Source organism: Orcinus orca, chromosome 2 (assembly GCF_937001465.1).
Source record: "Orcinus orca chromosome 2, mOrcOrc1.1, whole genome shotgun sequence".
NCBI lineage: Eukaryota > Metazoa > Chordata > Mammalia > Artiodactyla > Delphinidae > Orcinus > Orcinus orca.
In genome coordinates, this window is record NC_064560.1 from 172126067 (window position 1) to 172143039 (window position 16973).

Sequence of the window (16973 nt, forward strand, 5' to 3'; positions counted from 1 at the left end):
ACAGGCTTTCTTCAAACAGGATATTACTTCAGTTTCTTTGATTTCCCTTCTCTCTCTCTCTGTCTCAAAAAAAAAAAAAGGCCTGCTTCTAATCATAGCTAGAAGATATAAAATATCATTTTTTAACGTTATTGGTTCTTTGTTTCCAAACCCAATGTTCCTCCTCTCTTCGTTTTGCCAATAAATAGGAAAACTGAGGAAATCAACTCTGCTCATGTCAAAAAGATCCCCTCCCCCCAAAAAACGAGATAATCCGCCTAACTTCCCATTTCTATGGAAAATAAATAGTACATCACGATGCCATCTCTCTGAAGGACTGTTATTCTTTCTTTTGTTCTGTTTTGTTTCAGTAGTCTGTGCTTCTGCTGTATGTACCTAAATAAAGGGAAGGAAGGGGGAGGGACAAGTGGAAAGTGAGAGGAAAAAGCAAGGATGAAGGGAAAACCTAAATTGTCTTTCATTAAAAAAATATATATATCAGAACCAGAGCAATGACCAAAGTCACAGGGTGATGGCTAATTGCCCAGAAAGTCCATTCCGTGCGTTTAGCAACTGCCCTTTTTATCTGCTGTGGGCGAACCCCGGCCACTGCGGCGTCCTCGGCAGGAGCGAGGCTCTTCCAAATCGTCCTCATCAAAGCCGTGGAAAGTTGAGGTGTCACTTTCTGACGTGGAACCGAATAAGTCCTCCGTGGTGCGTGCTGCGGCCGCTGCCTCCTTCTCCTTCCTGCCTTCTCCTCCCAAATGAGCTGACATGTATGATGAATATATCAGCACATGGGTTAAGCAACAGACAGCATTATTAATATTCTTATTACATTATTACAGTGTTATTCTTAATAGCAAAATCATAAACCATTTCACGCCAAAAGGGATTAACTGGGTGTGTCACCTGGTGACAGGGGTTTGGGGTAACGGGACAAAGCCAAAATTTCCAGGGAAAAGGATTCTCCCCTCCCTGAAAAGGCATCATCTCTACCATAATATATTTGTCCACAGCTCTGACAGCGCAAGATTCAACCACGATCTTTCTTTCTTCTCTTCCGAAGGCACACATTCGCATGCACGCTCGCTCAACCCACCCCAGACAATGCGTTTCCTTGGTGGTTTTTAAGCCTGGTTGGTATTTCTTTGGTGTTTTCAGTTGGCGTTTCTTTGCACAATGTTTGTCCTTCACTTTGACAGTCAGCTTTACAAAGGTATTACTGTCAGATAACCCAGTCAAGGTGGTTAAGCCTCCATCCGTTTTATTTTTATTTTTACCCGTTTCTAATCCCATTCTTTCCATACCCTTTCAATTCTGCCCTTACATCATGTAGTTCATTTGCACTGAAAGCAAAAAGAAGTTGGAAAGTCTGATAAGTGGTAGGTAATAAAAGAGTCTCCCGTTTTCTTTAACCACTGGAGGAAATTTCTGTGATCTGCACCCACACACGTGCACATACACATACACGTGTGTGTGCACACAGGCATGCACGCACACACGCCAGGCCCTAAACACACCCAGGTCTGAGTTACTCCAGAAAGTCCAGGGTTGTCAAATCTAACTCAGAGCACTGAGAAAGTGGGAAGTAGGGGTGGAAAAGCCAAATAAAAGACTGTATCCTGAAGTCTATAAAACTCCGGTAGAGACTTTTTCACGTTCCAAATGGGCCCCAGGACTGCCCCCGATGAGGTCATAAGGTACCACTTAGGGTGCCAATTTCCGGAATCTCACTTTTTCTCCCAGGAAAAGTAGGTAGTGGGGTAGATGGGAAGGAAAAGACAGCTCTTCCGAGCTCCACACTCTTCCATGGAAGGACTCCAGGGAGGCCCTAGAGAAGAAGTATTGGCCCACCTGCCTTAACAAGCATATCCCATGGGCTAATGCCACCTGCTTATTCACAAGGTGTTGACTATTTCAGGAACATCAGAGTCAGACCTTGACTAAATTATCCACCAAAATTAATCCCTGGCGAATGCAATGAGAACACCTAGGCTGGTATAAAATGGCCCCCTGAGTCACACAGCAGACAGATCCTTGGAAGAAGAAGCTGAGTAAAGGCTGTGAAGAGAGAAGCTTTGTACAGAAAAAAAACAACTGCCCACTTCTGGTCCCCCATGGATCAGATCCAAGTACCCGTCTTTTGTAGGAAAGGGAGAGGAGAAATTTCAGAAGTTTTCACTGAGAATTCTGAAGCTGCCTTCTCTAACTCCTCCCAAACCCATAGCAGTCCATAAAATTCTGCCTAGAGTATCATGCCACCAAGTAACTTGGTTTCTGGTGGTAGAGATTTTGTCTGATCGCTTGCTTTTTAAAAATGCTGAAGTGAATTTCATTTGTTTCATTTTCTTTTTGAGTATCTAAATCCCTCCACTATCACATGGGCCCTCTCTTCTAAGCTGGCACCAGTAGGATAAAGAGTTCAACGTTAGGTATCACGTTTGGCAAGTGAAGGAGTTGACAGAATTGCACAGATGGGCCACCCTGTCAGGGTCCTTAAGGGTTAAATGCGGAGGGTTGTATGCAGTAAAAACCACAGTGCTTTTCCAATTACTGATTTGCTGTTCAAGTCAGTCTTAAAGCTTAAACAACCCAAGACCAAATACAAAAGGACTAAAGCTAATGTCTGCGGACGGAGCGAGGGAAGAACTGAGCTGCTATAGTAAAGCCGGGTGTGGTCATCTCAGGCCTTCTCTCAGGACTAGGAGTAGAACAGATGCTGGGTAGAGAGGTGGGAAGGAGCCATGACTCCTGGCTGGTGGAAAGAACCACCCAACCAAACTGTATTTCACCTACCAGTCAGCAGTTGATGAGACTAAAGATGAGTCTGAAACCTTCTCTCCTCCCTGCCTTGCACTTTGGCCTCGTTATAACATAAAACAATATGAAAAGCCAACCACGATCCAGCGCAAAATAATGGAATTTGAAAGCAAAACAGCTTGCACAAAACTTGAAGACCTGTGCTCATTCTAAGAATGGAAGAACAAGACCAATTTTAGTCTCTGAATAGACTGAAGATGAAAATTCAAAACATGCCAAGTCAACTGCAGAGGAGTCCTAAGAACACCTGCCCTTTGCCTCCTTGATCGACCGGGCTCTCTTTTGCTTTCCACATGAGAAAATGGGATAAGTGGCCAATGGGGTGGCATCTATGCAGCTACCCAGGAGCGCAGGGGTCTGTGCCCCCCACAGCTCCAGATGTGGCTGCTCTCCCAGTATTCACGTTTCCACATTCTTCCGGTTTGCCCCGGGCACTTCTGCAGAACCAACGCACCTCTTTGTTACAGGCACGTCACCCGATACAAGGAAGCACGTTGCCTGTGTCTCCGGGTGTTTCCACACTGTCTCACTGTCGTCCACAACAACACACACAAAGAAATATCCACCTCACAGAAAGGCCGGACAGACAAAAGCCCAAACCTTCTTCTTTCCCTTTTCCCCAGATCCCAGGGCATAACTTCTAGTTCGTAAGCCTCAAGAAGGAACAAATCAAAATAACCTGAAAACCCATCTCCACTCGAAGTATCATCACCGTCACTTCTGCACCCACCCTTCAGCCCCTGACCCCCACAAGACGGCAGAGGAGTGCGAGTGGAAGAGTTCCTGGTCTACGGGCACATGATGCGAGAAGGGGCCACACTCACCAGAGCGTCCACAGTCTGCACAGGACACCAGCTCTTCCGGCCTCCCACTCTTCTTGTTCATGTTAGAACCCCCCAAGCAGAAGTCACAGTAGTTATTGGGAATGACTGTCCCATCCGGTCCTTTCTGGGCTGTGGAAACATTTTTTTAAAAATCCAATGTTAGGCTCTGGTGAGTCTCCACCGGCCCCTCTTCTCCCATGGTATGATGGCAGAATCTGCTCCAGAAAGAATATGAAGTTTAGAATCTGAGGTTTTGTTACAACCAAGTTGTTAACTTGGGCAAAGTTTTCTTTATGATTCTCCTCGGTTCAACCATACCAATGTCTTGCAAGCCATCCAGAGCTGAGTTTGATTGTAATGTTTGTCAGCTCTGTGTTTTTATAGAAACTACTCTGCTCTTCTGATTGGATCCCTGGATCAGCGAAGCATCCAGAAGGCCTTACCAACCAAGTGAACTTCTCTCATCCCTGAACAATGAGCCCTTGGGACCCAAACATCAGATGGTAACCATCAATGATGGTGCGACTAGAGGAAGAGAGAAAGGTCACTATCTAGGCCTTGCCCTTGGGAAAGATGCTCTCGTTTAGGAGATATTCCTTCTGTCTCTGAAAAGGAAAACAAAGAAGCACAGATGGGGGATCATTTGCAGGAAGGACCCTGAAGATGCTCTGGGGGACTCTGATGCACCTGTGGGCAGGTACACAGGTGTCCAGTCTTGTTCAGCCCCATCTCCCTGAAGTCCAGACTTGTTGGTCATGGAAAGCACCCAGGACTAGTTAATCAGCAGACCCCAAGTGCCTAGAATCAGAACTGAACACTTAGCTCAGCCTCATACCGGAGATGGGTGGAACGGTGAGTTAGTGAGCATATCGGAGGCTTAAGACTTTCATAAGCCACCCTTACGGAAAGGCCCTACACAAAGACAAAGGAACATCTTGGGACATGATTTTAAAAACAAAACTTCGTGAAAACAGCACATGTCCTCAAGCACTGAAATCTCAGTGTCTAGGGGCTGGTTAAAAAGCCTTGGACAGGTTCTTTGCATGAGAAGAAATCCTTCCATTTTACTTGTTCTTTGATCCCTATTGTGGACATTTCTTTGTCATGTTAACGCTCCCTGTTTGTGACTGAGAAGAAAAGTCTCTCTGTTTATGGGATCAGCCTAAACCACCAGGGTATCTTCCTCTCACCTATCCCCAGTGTCTGCCCCTATCGTTCATTATTCACTGCCTAACATTCATCAGGGTACAAATCTGTAAAAGGAAGCAGATATGTGAGCAGAAATACCATCCAGACAGTAAGTGATAAACGGATTCACCGACTTTAATATGATTCCCCCTGGCCTCCGCTTCCTCCATGCTTCTGCTTTGCCTCTAGGAATAGAAAAACTTACCTGGGGAAGGCGGAAGACAAAAGCTCACAGAATTGCATTATAGAGGGTTAATCCATTTATCAGTTGCTATTTGGATTGTTTAATCAGTTTCTAAGTCATTGATTTTCATCTTCAGGGAGGCAGACAATTCTCTGCAAGAAAAATGTGGGCTGTTTGTAGCAGACAGAGGAGGGGGCCACACCCTGTGGCCTGCAGAGTGTGGGTTTTTCTTCATCAGTCACTGCATCTCAAAGACAGATGTGTGTCATACAGAATGGTTTTGCAAATAATCTCCAAAAAGCAGGACGTCTGCAAAAATTTTATTCTGCCTATAAAATTTTCATTGCCCAAATCCAGAAAGAAGTCCCTTTCTTCTTTCTTTCTCAGTTGCCATCTTAACAACTTTTAGAACTCTTTCAGGACTTCCCTGGTGGTCCAGTGGTTGGGACTTTGCCTTCCAATGCAGGGAGTGCAGGTTCAATCCCTGGTCCGGGAGCTAAGATCCCACATGCCTCGCAGCCAAAAAACCAAACCATAAAACAGAAGTAATATTGTAACAAATTCAATAAAGACTTTTTAAATGGTCCGCATCAAAAAAAAAAAAAAAGAACTCTCTCAAGAAAATCCAAGTATGTCTATGAAGCAAATAAACTCAGGGTTTCCTGATTAAGCGACTATCATGGAAATCAATCAAAAGATGAACAGTAAGAAGTGGGTTATATTAAATGTACGGGCTGAGTGTAAAACAGAGCTAAGTTTCATGACTGCTATGAACTAGATATAAAATGTGGAGATGCCAATCACAACTTAGGTAGCTTCCTGCATGAAGAGTGATCAAAGAATCCCATGTAGATCATCACACTAAACCTCTCAGGAAGCCCAGTCTCATCACCTGCCTCCTGTTCTCTTTTTTAGGCCAGATTTTCTCCCCTTTCACAAAATCTTTAAGCAACAAAGAATCTGGTTTTTCTCCAACACACTATTCCTTGTGATTTATGAGGATGGAGAAGTAGAATATAGAGTATAAGAATGCCCAGATAATTCTACAGTTTTCACCACCAACAGACCATTGGCAGAACACCCTACCGAATCAGGGACTCTAATATGGGAAGAAATAAAAAATTTAGAAACAATCTAGTAGAGCAAAGCAGACAGTGATGGAGAAATCAATCCTATGGAGAAAGACCAATGGAAGAGGATTTAATTCACCTGATGAAGAGAAGCTTCCGAGGAGACTGAAGCAGAGCAGGGTCCCCGCATATATGTGTTGGTTATACAAAGCTCCTGGCCAAAGGGATGAAAATGGTGATAAACTTCCAGCTGCAGGCCCTGGTGTGTACAGTGGTGACATGCCAGGTGAGCGGGTACCATTTTAGTCCAGCGAGGGCCCAGTGTAGAAAGTGATAGTGAGCAGTTAGACTTCATTTTCCAGTGAAATCCTTTCCACTTCAGTTCCTACTCTCCCCTCACAACAGTGAGCTCAAGCTTCCTTCCATCTTGGTAAAATGGCATGGGATGGACTAATCAATAGCTTTCACCTCTGGTTCTCGTACATTTTGGGGTATTTAGGATTAGTGAGGGTTCTCCCATGGAGCTCTCCCAAGTCCCCAGCCAGAAATGAGCAGTCAGGCCTTAGGGAGAGCACGCTGTTGACATTGCTTCTATGACCCTTCGCTTGTCTATACATGTATACACCTGCCTCATCACCACATATTCAGTGGTTTACTCCTTCAGATCAGGGACCACATCCAACCCATTGTTGGAAAACCTATGTGTCCTGCACATAGGAAATGGTTAACAATGATGTGTGAGATGAATGGCTTAGAAAACGATGGCAGAGAGGTAGGTAGGCAGCCCAGTGATGCCTCGGGAGCTCCTCCTAGGGGGACTGAGGCAGAGTTATCTGTCACTCTGAATATCACTCACTGCCTGGTTTATTTCCCCAGTCTCCAAAACGAAGAGCTGGTCCACGTCCAAATGAACGGTCGGTCATCTGTCCTGGGTCATGTCTAGCTCCCCGAGTACACAGAGTGGGTGGCCGAGAGCCCTGGGTTGCTGGAAGAATAACACTGTACTATTCCCTACTCTGGTAGGTGAGACATCGTCCTGTACACAGACATACAGGAAAAGTATAAGACTAGGACTCGCTGTTTCTTGAGAAGGGGACACCAGTTTGTGCCTACCCACCCAGCGCCCCCCATTCAACTGTTTGTTGAGAAGATGAAGCAGACACATATGACACTACAGAATGGTGACAGATCTTATGCTGATGCTTTACACACACTATTTCATTGATTCTCACAAGTATTTTGTGAAGTAGGGAGCATTTGACAGATGAGGTAACGGAAGCCCAAAGAGATTAAGGGGCTGGCTTCAAGCCCCAGTTAAGAAGTGGAGGAAGCGGGATTCACCCCCGGGTTGCCTGTGTCCTCAGAGACTCTTGTCTCTAATCACACTTCTCTGCCTCTGGGAAGTCCAGAGCCAACGTTGCATATATAATATTTCATAAATGTGATTCACCCAGTACTTTCTTTGGGAAGCCCAAAGTGATAAAAAGTATTGAGACTGGCCTGATGAAGCGGAAATTCCCTTTGAACTTAAGTTTAATGTCTCTACCACTGTAATCCATCCCGGTGGCCCCAGTTATTGTCATATAACCCGTGAAAACACTTCTCCAAAGAATTCCAGAGGCTCATGAAGGAATTTTTTTAAGTAAAGCTCACACCGTGGCTTTATTGGCCTTTGGCCTGACCCATCCGTGAGCAATTTCCTGGCACCGTCTATGAGGTCATTATAAAAAGGATTTTGCTATAAATAGGAAGCTCGCCCAGACCTTGCAAGTGCATTTAACTAGAGATTCTGCTTCCGCTTATGGGAAATTGAGTCCCACTTTATAGAGCAAGATGACGGGGAGGCCAAAGACCCAAGTGGTATCTCGATGGCAGCGTCCGCGACGATGGCTTTGGTTTTCTGTTGATGAATGTTCATGGGCTGAGATCATATAAGCGATGCAAGGAAGCTGCTGAGAAAAGAAAGTGAGCCTTGAGAGTGTAGGGGTTTACCTGGGGGGCGGGAGGGGAAAAAGTTTAAAAAGCTCAAAGGAAAACAAATGGAAATCAGAACAAAGTTCATGAGGAAATCCCCCCAAATAATAATAATAATAACAGAAGGTGGGAGGGAACATTTAAATAAATCAACCCAAGAGAAAGGAAAAGCCAAGCCCCAGAGTCCCACCAGCGCACCCGGGAAAGGGTGAGCAGTCATTCTGGAACGGCAGTGTGGCGCATGACCATACTACAGGGTTCTCTACTTCATTCAGGCCACGTGTCAAGGGCAAACAAGGCCCCTAGGCAGGGCTGTCTTTTCCCCTTTCAGCCTGATTTCCGCCGCAATACGCCTGCCTGCCGCTCAAGAGGAACATGAGCGATGGGCACAGGCTGGCCACAAGCAGCAGCCCTTCACCTGCTTCTGCTGAGACCAGAGCTGCAGCCCTAGTGTCCTAGGGAAAGAGGAAGCAAGCCAGAAGTTTAGGCTCCTCCATGGCACATCCACGAAAGCGTGACTTCACATCCTGGGCAGACGCTCCGACCGCCTGCCAGGGCCTGGTGTGCACAGACGCGGGGCCATGTCGCGTACCCTCCACCCAGCCTGACCCCAGCCCCAGGCCAGCAGCTGTCTCCCCAGGGCCCGCTAGCAGGGGTGTGCAGCGCTCCGGGACCCCAGGGGCACAGAGAAGAGCCCTCCAGGAGGCGCTGTGCCTCTCCTCGCTCCCCTCACTCATTCCCCCACCACCCTCCACGGCTGACAGTTCCGTCCCCTCCACGGGTCTGACATGTTGCCATGGCAACCAGAATCCTGGGCTCTGGCAGCCTCTGGTCTTGCCACCTGTTATTACTTCATCTCTCAAGTGTAAAGCATCCTAGCCTGGTGCCATTTGGCGGTGCAGAGCGCATCTTCGGAGGACAGAGTAAAGAGAAGGGGAAAGAAAAAAAAGACGGAGAGTGGAAGGCAGCCTCAGGCTGGCCACACAGGGCACACTGGACAGGCCAGGCTGGAGGAGGAAGCTGCGGAGACGGGGCGGGAGGGGAGGGAGGGGGTGAGCCGACGTGCCTTCCCTTCAGAATCAGCGAGCAGGCCTCAGCTGGAGGCCACTGCCGCAGCCTGCTCCCTTCCACCCAGCCTTTAATGAGGGACCCGGGAGGGGCGGGGGAGGCAGCGGAAGGCTGAGGCTGTGAAGAGATCCGTGCTGGGCCCAAGTGGAGTAGAGTCAGGAGAGGGTTAAAGTGGCAAGATAAAGACTGCGGGGAAGGCTGGACCAGAGGGCACACAGAGCCTCCAAGCCTGGATAAATGGCCTTAATTCTCATGCTCTCGCTCACCCCACCCCTTACGTGTTTACTCATATAAATTATCCCCAAGGCCTGACACCTTTTTTCATTGCTTCCCTAGAACTGATGAAAAAATAAATCCCACGGATCCAAGGAATAAAAATGTTGGGCTTCCATTCAGGCTGGTTCTTCTTGGCCACCTAATAGCAACTCTGGTCCCACCCTGGGGCTCCAGAGGGAAGACAAATGATGCCTTCCTCCCTGAATGTGGAAGGCGGGGCAGCTGGGGAGCCCGGTGGGGGAAACGAACACCGGGGTCCACTCAGCACATGACCGTCAGACCTCACGCACCATTCTGCCACCTGGCATTGCGCACAGGGTGAGTGTATGATAGGGATTTAGGAGGGGGTACTGCTAATGCAGAATGATTCCAGGCCCCGAGATTAGTCCCCCTGGAGACGAAAAGACCGAGGGCTGATTTAATAAGCCCTTGGGTTTATGGATGGGCCTAAGTCACCGTATTGTCAAAGACAACAGGAGACAGAAGGAGCTGAAATGGCAGTGCACGCTACCAGAAAGCTGGACACGAGCGCGATTCAGCAGTTAAAGGCACGGTCGCAGAAGCAGGCTTCTCTGGAGAGGGTCTGCACCTGGGAAGGTGTCCCTGGCCCAGGTTTCTTTGAGTGCAGGCCCATCTAGAGGCAAGAGAATATGCTAGATGTCTTAAGGCCCCTTTTAGGCCTATTATTTGAGGATTATAATAGGGCGAAAGAAGAGCGAAGTTTTTCAAACCCAGAGGAACTCAGCCTTTCATCCTTGCTTCATATTTGTGTACACATCTCTCTCCCTATTAGCCGTGAGCTCCCTGAGGGCAGGAGCGGTGTCTTTAATCTCTGAATCCCCAACACCTGGCACAGTGATTGACACAGAGCTGACAATAAATACTTAATGAAAGGATGGCAGATCTTCACAGAGGCTTTTGGGAGGGGAAAAAAAACACAACTGCCAGGCAAAGGGAAGTGAAAGACCAGGAATTCAGTGGATGTAAAGTGTCCCGAGTACTCAGTGACCATCCTAAGGCACTGCCAGCATCAGTCCTGCCCATAACAGGGGACATAAAGAGTGAGGGGCAAGGCTTCCCTGGTGGCGCAGTGGTTAAGAATCCGCCTGTCAATGCCGGGGACATGGGTTCGAGCCCTGGTCCGGGAAGATCCCACATGCCACGGAGCAACTAAGCCCGTGTGCCACAACTACTGAGCCTGCGCTCTAGAGCCCACGAGGCACAACTGCTGAGCCCGCGCGCCTAGAGCCCGTGCTCCGCAACAAGAGAAGCCAATGCAATGAGAAGCCCGCGCACCGCAACGAAGAGTAGCCCCCGCTCGCCGCAACTAGAGAAAGCCCGCGTGCAGCAACAAAGACCCAATGCAGCCAAAAATAAATAAATAATTTATTTAAAAAAAAAAAAAAGAGTGAGGGGCAGAAGCAACATAAAGAGTGGGAGAGCCCACTGGAGAGAATAAAGTGGTGGTGGAGAAAGCCAGTGGGTCTGCCCTCCCACGGGAATCCTCTCCCTTAGGCATTTCTTGGAAAACCAGGATGGAAGGAGTTAAGAACTCCCAGGCTCATTTGGCCCCCAGGGCCCCTTGAACCTCATGTCTGGTCTCTTGCCAGGAGCCCTGAACCGTCCAGTGAGAATATAGGCCCTGTCTTACTATGTGCTTTGGTAGCTGTAGAATCTTTCTAAAAATTTTAAATGTGTGTCAGTCATCCCACCCTTCCTTGTACCTATCTCCTTTTCCTCTATCTTTATGGAACACAAAACTCATACTGTTAGACACACACCTTGTAAATATTTACTCCCAGACACTGTGCTGTAAAATCAGAAATCACGTGTCTGCTCACACTGATGTCTCCATCTTAATGGATGTATCTGGTTAGAGTTGCCACTTGCCAGGAGTTTGGACACCATGTCACTACTTCTGGGACTAGATGGTCACATGACCCTTTGGTAATGTCCTTTGTGCTCCAGCCTTAGGCCAGCAACCCCAGGTCTGTTACTGACGCTTCGGAAGAGTGAGAAGAAGACTTAAGCAAAGTTGATTACTTTTCTCAGTGCTGATTAAGGAAAGCACAAGATGTTTCCATTTTCCAGTGGCAGGTCATGTGGGTCAGTTCATGCCCTGGTGTAGCAACTTGTTATTGCCACCAAATGAGTCAGTTGAGGGGGAAAACGTTTCACTTGAGAGGAACTATGTCAAAAGGGCTGTGAATGAAGTGGTGTCATTCCCCTGAGAGAAATGCAGGACATCCCAGTGCTGTAGGGCAGGATAAGCCTCGTCTGCTTCAGTTGTCAGGATATTATTATTGTGATGGCAGAATTCAGCAAGCTCCCTTCCTCTCTTGCTCAGCCTTGCCCCTCTCCACCCCTCATCACCACCACCTCCACAGGACTCGGGTATGTCAACCTCAACAGTCCACAAGGGACCAGCATTTTCTGTGTCCTTCAGACTAAAAAGCAGTACTCAGGGAAAAGAAAAGGATGAGTCTCAAGCATCAGACCTGAGGGTGAGGAGAGAGTCAAGGGACCACAGAGCTGACAGGCAGCCCAGCCTAGAGATGAGGGCCCAGACCAGGAACACACCCAGAAAGCAAACTGGGAAGAGGGTGCTGGGAGCCACAGAGACATTCGCCCGTGGTAGGACAGGGCCTTAGGAAAAGAATGAAAACCAAGTTTCTCCCCCCAGATTGAGCAATGCAACCTGTTTCCTGGTTACCTGACTCGGTGCATCCAAAAGTAAAAAGAATTAAAGGGAAACACAGCTTGGCCATTGGTCTTTGAAAGCTGGATTTCTCTAAGGCAGTGGTCCACATAGTTCACATGACTTCTTAAAAATGCAAACTCTAGGCCTCCACCACCGATCTACTGAATCCAAAATTCTGGGGTGGGAGATCCGGAAGTCTGCGTTTTAAGGAACAGGTGATTCTGATGTGCTCAAGCTGGAGGACCACGGCTCTGGGACACATGACGGGCATATCACATTGTGTCATACACATCTGTTAGTGCTGTGCTGTATATGAATTGATTTATTTCAGCGTTGCATAACCCTATGATACAGAGGCATTAGTGTTCTGATTTTACACAGATGATACTTAAGGCACGAGGAAGCTTGTCTAAAGTCACGCTACGCTGGTCCTGAACCCAGGCAGTGTGGCTCTTAGCTGGCCCACCTGATACTATCCTGCCACGGGTACATAAAACAACACACCCGAGGGAACTCAAGTCAGAGTGGTCAGCAGGCCCTAGAGGCAAGGGCTTCTCAAATTTGAGTGTTGTGCAGATAAATCACTTAGGGATCTCATTAAAATTCAGATTAGGATTCATAGGTCCAGGTAGGGCCTGAGAGCCCACATTTCTTACACGCTTCCCCGTGGGGTAGCCAAACATCCAGGTTTGCCTAGCACTGAGGTGTTTCCAGGGCACAGAACTTTCAGTCTAAAACTGGGAATACCCTGGGCCAACCTGGACAGGTTGATCACCTGAGCCCTGGGTGATGTGGATACTGCTGACCTCGCTCTGAGAAGCAAAAATGCAGGCCCGCAAGGTGAGGAGTTTGGATTGTATTCAAGTGTGATGAAAGTTTTGACAGCATGGCATGGCATAATCTATTTTATACTTTTGAAAGACCACTTTGGCTACTCCTTGGAGAAAAGACTATAAGAGGTAAGAACGAAGGCAGAGAGACTAATAAAGAAGTTGCAATGATCCAGACAAGAGCCAGTGGTGATAGGGATGGAGAAACGGAAACTGATTCGGGGTATATTTTGGAGGGGTAGCCAAAAGGGTGGTGAAGGAAAACAGAGCCAAGGATTAATCCTAGGATTTTCACTTCAGGTACAGCATTATTTTTTTTTTTTTAAGAACAAGGTCAGAAAGAGATATAAGAGCTTGGAAAGACTGAGACATAGAATGAGAGAGAAAGATGCAGGAAAATTATTGAACTGAGTGATGTGTGATTTTTTTCTAGAGCAAAACTCATTTATGAATTAAAGTCTCAAGCAGAATTTGTAAAGGGGGGTTCCATATAACATCATAAACAGCTAAAGTTCATTCTGAAGATTAAATTTGCCTGCTATGGACTGAATTGTTTCTCCCCTAAAATGCATATGTTAAAGCCCTAACCCTCAATGTGATGGTATTGAGAGATGAGACACTTATGGTGGGATTAGTGCCCTTATAAGAAAAGACACCAGAGAGCTTGCTTCTCTCTACCGACATGTACCAAGCAAAGACCATGTGAGGATACAGCAAAAAGATGGTCATCTCCAACCCAAGGAGACAGTCCCCACCAGACACCGTCCCTGCCATCACTTTTACCTTGGACTTTCAGCCTCTAGAACTGTGAGAAATAAATTCCTATTGTTTAAGCCACCCAGCCTATGGTATTTTGTTACACAGCCCAGGCTGACCTCGATACTGCCCATTAATACATTCATTTCTTTTGAAAAGCCACTATGCAATATGATGCACTTGACAATTGGCCTACAGGGGGAAATTAAGGGACATCAGTAGGACTATGATAAACATCCCAGGTTGAGATTGGGATCCATCACTTGGGGTTCCAATGTCCTGACATAACTGAATGGTGTCCAACTCAAGCACATTCACATCTCAGCTTCTCATCTTGCTAACTGTGACCTGGGGAGAGTTCCTCAACCTTTCTGAGCCTCTGTTTCCTCATCTGTAAAATGAGAGTAATGGCACATGCCTCACAGACTTGCAAACATTACACGAGATGACATGTGCAAAGTGCCTGGCACAAGTAGCTATTCCACCATGTCTTTCCCTCTTTCTTTTCCTCTGTAAAATAATTTTATTTCTGAAAAGGCAGGAAAAAGGATCAAAGGTGTAAATAAGTAGGCTTTCCCAAGAAGTGACACATGACTGGAGAATTCACATTCATGCTCTGTGTCCAAGGGCACATCCCTCAGTCTCTGTGTGCCTTGGTGTTCTCTAGGGGACATGGCACCTACCTTATAAGGTTACTGTGAGGAATGAATGAGATAAATGTGGCGTGCCTAGCACAGTGTCTGACACATTCAAGGAATGTCAGCAAGTATTATTGCCCTTGTCATTGATCAGGACACGAAACTCTTCAATCCCGAACTTTCTAGGTAATAGGCCAAAAAGGTGAGAGAAATAAAAGAGGCTCACAGGGCTTCCCTGGTGGCGCAGTGGTTGAGAGTCTGCCTGCCGATGTGGGGGACACGGGTTCGTGCCCTGGTCCGGGAGGATCCCACATGCCGCGGAGCGGCTGGGCCCATGAGCCATGGCCGCTGAGCTTGCGCGTCCGGAGCCTGTGCTCCGCAACGGGAGAGGCCACAACAGTGAGAGGCCCGCGTATCGCAAAAAAAAAAAAAAAAAAAAAGAGGCTCACAGAAAGGCAAGTGGCAGGTAGATGCCGGATCCTGGGGAAACGGGATGGTAAATACAGGGATGCACACCCGGCTAGATTCTGCTCCACAGTTTTCTTCCACCGGGTTTCACATATCCATCTTATTTCCCCAATTAGACCAGAAGTTGTCCTGGGACCGAGACCACATGTTATATCTTTTTGGAGCCCCAGTTACACTTGGCCCCACGAGTGGGTGCATGCACAGTAAGTACTCAGTAAATACTCATGTTTAGCTTATGTGGAAGGATTGGGGTCCCTTATCTAAGATTTAGCAAAGGATGTGCCAGGCTCTGATAGTTCCTCCTGATGCCAGTGAGACTCCCATAGGCAGTTAGCTTCTCAGCATCAACATGGCCACAGACGGGCCCCGATGCAGGTTAGCCATTTGTGGTCCTGGACATGCTCTGCTGGCCTGAATGGCACGGAGATGGGATGTCGGCACCCTCAGAGTGTGGGCCTGGTGCCAGACACCCACGTCACCTCAGGAAGGCTCACGGCAACCCCGTGAGGGCAGAACGATGGTTCTCTCTGTTTTACGAATGAGGCAACAAAGGAGCAGAGAAATGTAAGTACTGACCCACATCTACACAGACAGAAGATGGCAGGGTGGCCGAGTTGTGATTCACACACTGGCCCAGCCAATTCCAGTGGCATTTTCTCAGTCTCTGGGTCAAGAGTGTGGATGACCCACAGGTCTGGAGAGTTAACTCCAAGTATACCTTCAAGGACAGAGCAACCTCAGATTCTTCTTTGCTTTGTAATCTGTAAACTGTTTAGTGAAATCATAATTCACCTAAGGAACACCGGTTGTTAGTTTCCAGATTTGCTCTTTGGGGAGCGAGAAGCAGCTCACTTTTCCAGACAGAGCCCTGGATCTGAATTGCCCTCTCTCTCCCCAGTAACGAAGCCTGAACTTCCTGCGTCAAGGTTGGGTAAGTAGTGAGTTGTGTGGGTTTTATAGGTTTTCAGGCACCTTTCAGACTGATCCAAAATTCTTAAGCTTGTGTCAAACGTGATTTTCACTCTCTCTCTTAAAGCTGTATCCATCGCCCCTGGGCTGTATGTTAGAGGACAGAGATGTCAGAAGACTAACATCTGTTAGATCTTTCCCATCAGTGTGGCAATGACATCATGTGCTTCTTTTAGATAATTTGCACATTATCAGACTAATTTTCAGATTATCTAATCAGCCAACATTACCCTTAATCAACTCGGCTCTCCTCTTTCAGTTCTGTAGAGTACAACGTGCCCTCCAAAGGCACACTGGTGTGGGGACTTTTCTTCTCTTGACAGATATTGAAAGCCTAGCTACATGCCAGGCCACCACTATTAGACAGAAGACTGAGACCTCCCGGGACTGAGGACAACCCAACTTCCATTCCAGGGACCAGAGAAATAGCCTTGGAATAAATTTTATAGATCTAAACTTTAAAACACATTTCCCTCATAAGAGCTCCAAGTATGCTGCAGAGAGCATTTTACATTCATTTATGCTATTAAATAAGAGATACACCATACGATAATTTTTTTGTTTTGTTTTGGTTTGGTTTTCGTTTTTTTTTTTTGCGGTACGCGGGCCTCGCACTGTTGTGGCCTCTCCCATTGCGGAGCACAGGCTCCGGATGCGCAGGCTCAGCGGCCATGGCTCACGGGCCCAGCCAGTCCACGGCATGTGGGATCCTCCCGGACCAGGGCCCGAACCCGCGTCCCCTGCACCGGCGGGCGGACTCTCAACCACTGCGCCACCAGGGAAGCCCCATATGATAATTTATAATATGCCACACATATTTCTTTATAAATCATTTGTTCTTACTTCTAGTAATTGCTATCATGGTTCTCCTTTTCCTACAAGATGACAACTACACAGCCTGGCAGAGAAGACGCTTCCAGCTGTGGCCCCTGCCCACATTCCATCATTTCTCCAGTACCACTGTCAGACACAACTACTACCAATTGTCTGAACGCACCATGCTATTTCACACCTCCCTGCCTTTGTACACGCAGTTCCCTCTATCTGGGACGCCCTCTCCCACCCAGTAAATGTCTCCTCATTCTTCAAGGGCTAACTTGAAGGTCACCTCCTCAGGGAAGCCTTTACAAACTCCCTAATGCTTTTTAAATGTTCTAATGTTTCTAACGTTCTGAAGCTTTCAATGCCCTGCAGGGCTTTTTAAAACATAGATTGCTGGCCCGCA

General features: G+C 47.3%; 1 protein-coding gene across 1 annotated transcript in view; it reads right to left on the minus strand.

The window, feature by feature from the left end:
• DPF3 (double PHD fingers 3) overlaps positions 1 to 16973 on the minus strand; it is a 260049-nt gene that overhangs the window by 54589 nt on the left and 188487 nt on the right. Inside the window, exon 8 of the mRNA XM_012537113.3 lies at positions 3627 to 3755. Within this exon, the coding sequence (XP_012392567.1) occupies positions 3627 to 3755 (129 nt within the window). The remainder of the gene's footprint in view (positions 1 to 3626; positions 3756 to 16973) is intronic.